Source organism: Semicossyphus pulcher, unplaced genomic scaffold (assembly GCF_022749685.1).
Source record: "Semicossyphus pulcher isolate SPU_LCO1_2020_fin unplaced genomic scaffold, fSemPul1.0.p SCAF_2, whole genome shotgun sequence".
Classification (NCBI taxonomy): domain Eukaryota; kingdom Metazoa; phylum Chordata; class Actinopteri; order Labriformes; family Labridae; genus Semicossyphus; species Semicossyphus pulcher.
In genome coordinates this window covers 33,958,474-33,962,695 of record NW_027211693.1, presented here as the reverse complement: position 1 = coordinate 33,962,695, position 4,222 = coordinate 33,958,474, and the positions used below count along the sequence as shown (strand labels likewise).

The 4,222-nt window shown below is 40.8% G+C and overlaps 1 protein-coding gene across 1 annotated transcript; it reads right to left on the bottom strand.

Annotated features, from left to right (window-relative positions):
- Positions 1-569: 569 nt before the first annotated feature.
- LOC138597858 (interaptin-like) lies at positions 570-3,605 on the bottom strand. Its single transcript, XM_069669377.1, has one exon. The coding sequence runs from the start codon at positions 3,603-3,605 to the stop codon at positions 570-572; it is 3,036 nt and encodes a 1,011-aa protein (XP_069525478.1).
- Between the last annotated feature and the right edge of the window lie 617 nt (positions 3,606-4,222).

Sequence of the window (4,222 nt, the reverse complement as noted above, 5' to 3'; positions counted from 1 at the left end):
TGACACAAAAGGCTTAATGGGCCAACCTCAGCACCAGCTCCCAAACCAGCCCAAGCTCTCAAAGAAGGCAAGGAAAAACTCCCAATTTACATAAAGAAAATGGAAGAAACCTTGGGAGAGACCATTCTATGAGAGACCCCCACTCCAGGGGCGACTGGGTGCACAACTACAGGAACTTAAGCTGGGTTTAAACATCCATTCTTTATACCATTCATGTTCACATTCACACCTTTAGAGTCACCAATTAACAAGCATGTCTTTGGACTGTGGGAGGAAGCCGGAGCACCCGGAGAGAACCCACACATGCACGGGGAGAACATGCAAACTCCACACAGAAAGGCCCCCTACGTCCAGGATCTGAACCAGGAACCTTCTAGCTTTGAGGAAACAGTGCTAACCACTGCACCACCGTGCTGCCTTCTGAGTTTAAACAATTACAGACAAGTATTGAGTAACATTTACACACTTAAAATTAGTCATCAATTCAGTAAGTTTGTAAAGTCAAAATATAAAGAAAGCCAAATTATGATGGGGGAGGTCTGCATGTTGCAAAGGTGGTGGTGGAGAAGTTAGGAGAAGCAGCCAGGAAGCCAACGTGTTGTGCACTTCTGCTGGCCCGAGGCGGTTTTGTGCTCGTCTGCGTTCAACTGGTCAGCCACAGTCTTTATTGTTAAAGCCAGCACTTCTGTCTGGAGGGCCTCAATTTGCTCCATCTTCAACCTTTGCAGAATTTGGAGAGTCTGCAATTCATCACGAAATGCGTCCTCCCTCTGACAAGCTTTGATCTGCTCACTTGCAAAAAAGCCTTTCTCTAGGGTGAGCATTTTCTTGATCTCTTCAAGTTGTTGTTGCAGGGCGTCATTTTGCTGGCTCAAAGACTCATTCCTGTGTGTCACTGAATTATAGTTGCATTGAAAGACTTTGAGTTCTTTCAAAATATCTTTGAACTCCTGAACTTCCTCTTGAAGAGCCTCATGTTCTTGTCTCATGGCCTCTTCTCTATCAAGCAACTTTTTTTTGGTCTCCTGAAGGTCTTGTTCTAGGGACATGTTCTGCAATGACTTGTTTTGCATCTCCGTATTATAGTTGCATTGAAGGACTTTCAACTCTTCAACAAGGTCTTTGAGCTTCTGAACTTCCTCTTGAAGAGCCTCATTTTTTTGTCTCACGTCCTTGGTCTCTTGAAGTTCTTGCTCCAGAGACTCTTCTTGCTGTTTCACAATCATGCTTTCTCTGCAAATGATATCAAATCTAATTCCATAGTCTTTGACTACTTGTTGAACATTGTTGAAAGCCTGAACTTGTTCTTGAAGAGCCTGATTATTTTGCCTCAAGGCCTCTTCTCTATCAAGCAACTTTTTTTTGGTCTCCTGAAGGTCTTGTTCTAGGGACATGTTCTGCAATGACTTGTCTTGCATCTCCGTATTATAGTTGCATTGAAGGACTTTCAACTCTTCAACAAGGTCTTTGAGCTTCTGAACTTCCTCTTGAAGAGCCTCATTTTTTTGTCTCACGTCCTTGGTCTCCTGAAGTTCTTGCTCCAGAGACTCTTTCTGCTGTTTCACAATCATGCTTTCTCTGCAAATGATATCAAATCTAATTCCATAGTCTTTGACTACTTGTTGAACATTGTTGAAAGCCTGAACTTGTTCTTGAAGAGCCTGATTATTTTGCCTCAAGGCCTCTTCTCTATCAAGCAACTTTTTCTTGGTCTCCTGAAGGTCTTGTTCCAGGGACATGTTTTGCAATGACTTGTCTTGCATCATTGTATCATAGTTGCAATTAAGGACTTTGAGTTCTTTCAAAATATCTTTGAACTCCTGAACTTCCTCTTGAAGAGCCCCATTTTCTTGTCTCATGGCCTTTTCTCTATCAAGCAACTTTTTTTTGGTCTCCTGAAGGTCTTGTTCTAGGGACATGTTCTGCAATGACTTGTCTTGCATCTCCGTATTATAGTTGCATTGAAGGACTTTCAACTCTTCAACAAGGTCTTTGAGCTTCTGAACTTCCTCTTGAAGAGCCTCATTTTTTTGTTTCACGTCCTTGGTCTCCTGAAGTTCTTGCTCCAGAGTCTCTTTTTGCTGTTTCACAATCATGCTTTCTCTGCAAATGATATCATATCTAATTTCATAGTCTTTGACTACTTGTTGAACATTGTTGAAAGCCTGAACTTGTTCTTGAAGAGCCTGATTATTTTGCCTTGAGGCCTCTTCTCCATCAAGCAACTTTTTCTTGGTCTCCTGAAGGTCTTGTTCCAGGGACATGTTTTGCAATGACTTGTCTTGCATCTCCGTATTATACTTGCATTGTAAGACTTTCAATTCTTCAACAAGGTCTTTGAGCTTCTGAACTTCCTCTTGAAGAGCCTCATTTTTTTGTCTCACGTCCTTGGTCTCCTGAAGTTCTTGCTCCAGAGACTCTTTCTGCTGTTTCACAATCATGCTTTCTCTGCAAATGATATCAATTCTAATTTCATAGTCTTTGACTACTTGTTGAACATTGTTGAAAGCGTGAACTTGTTCTTGAAGAGCCTGATTATTTTGCCTCAAGGCCTCTTCTCTATCAAGCAACTTTTTCTTGGTCTCCTGAAGGTCTTGTTCCAGGGACATGTTTTGCAATGACTCCTCTTGCATCATCATATCATAGTTGCAATTTAAGACTTCAAGTTCTTCCAAAAAATCTTGCAACTCCTGAAATGCTTCTGCAAGAGCCTCATTCTTTCCTTTTCTCGCCCCTTCCTCTTCAGTCAACTTTTTCTTCTCCTCCTTAAGTTTTTCCAGGAGCTCGGTTTTTCTCACATTGAGGGTTTCTATATTATAGTTGTGTTCATCAACTTTAAGTTTGTGCAGAACATTTTCGACAGCCTGACTTTGTTTTGGGGGAGCCTCGTCCTTTCGTTTCAGGACCTCTTTAGCGTCATAGGACAATTTCTTAACCTCTTGAAGTTCTTGCTCGAGGGTCATATTGTACTTGTTTAGAGACTCATTCTCCTGCTTCAATGTGTCATAGTCTTGCAGACCTTCACATTTAGTCACTTCTTGCTGCAGATTTTTTTGGATCTGCAAAATGTCTATTTGCAGTTCATAGTTTTGATTTCTCAAGGCGTCTCTTTCTTTTTCAGTACGTGTGTTAGTTTCTCGAAAGATATTCACTTTTTCTTCCAAAGTCTGGTTTTCTCGCAAAAGTATTTGAACTTCATGTTTCAGAGTTTCATTTTCTACTTCGATGACCTCTTTCTCTGCCTTGCTATTCAGGGTCAGCTGTTCTAGTTCTTGTTGCCAGGTCTTTTTTTCAATTTCAAACTTAGTCTGCTGGTCTTCCTTCTGTTTCTTAAGGGCTTCCATGTCTTTGTGCAGAGCCTCATTGTCTTCGTGGAAGGCCATGTTTTGAGAACAAAACGCGTCATTTTCTGCCTCGAGGACCCTTTTTTTCTTTCCTCTGTTGAGCTCAAGTTTTCTGCGAAGTTCCTCAACATTTTTGTGCAGGTCTTTAATCTCTCTGTCTAGGTCCCTGTTGCTTCTGCTGAGGATCTCTTTGTCTCCACGGAGGGCTGCATTTTCATGTTTCAGAGTCCTGATGATGATAGCTTCCACTGTCTGATCCATTTTTTTTGCTTTCTTTCAACACTAAAATTATATGGCAAAGTATAGCTGTGTTTTGTATATAACACGTTGTATAGTCTGAGTGGTATAAAGTATTTTCAGCACTTCAGTATGATTCTTGTGTTGTATGTACTCACTATTCTTCCACAGGATTGCAGAATCTAGAATGCAGAGTTGTTCTTTAATAATTTCCCCCCTGAGTAGATCTTTTAAAGTACTTTGATGTTTGCTTTGATGTCTGAGAATGCAGTGATGTCACAGAATGCAGTGATGTCACAGAATGCAGTGATGTCACAGTCAGGGGAATGACTCAGAATGCAGTGATGTCACAGTTAGGGGAATGTCTCAGAATGCAGTGATGTCACAGTCAGGGGAATGTCTCAGAATGCGATGATGTCACAATAAGGGGATTGTTCTGAGTGTTCTGAGCTGCTGCAAAACTGATCAATAACAAAATGCAAAGTTTGCTGCCCTGGTCAGTTTGAATTGATCTGATAGATGATGACTAATGAAATATGTCCATGGGTTATTTGATTGACAGGTTTTTTTTAATTGAAAAAAAAAAAAATGAAAATAACATTCAAAAAGGGATTTATGACAGCAAACAATGTAACAATCGG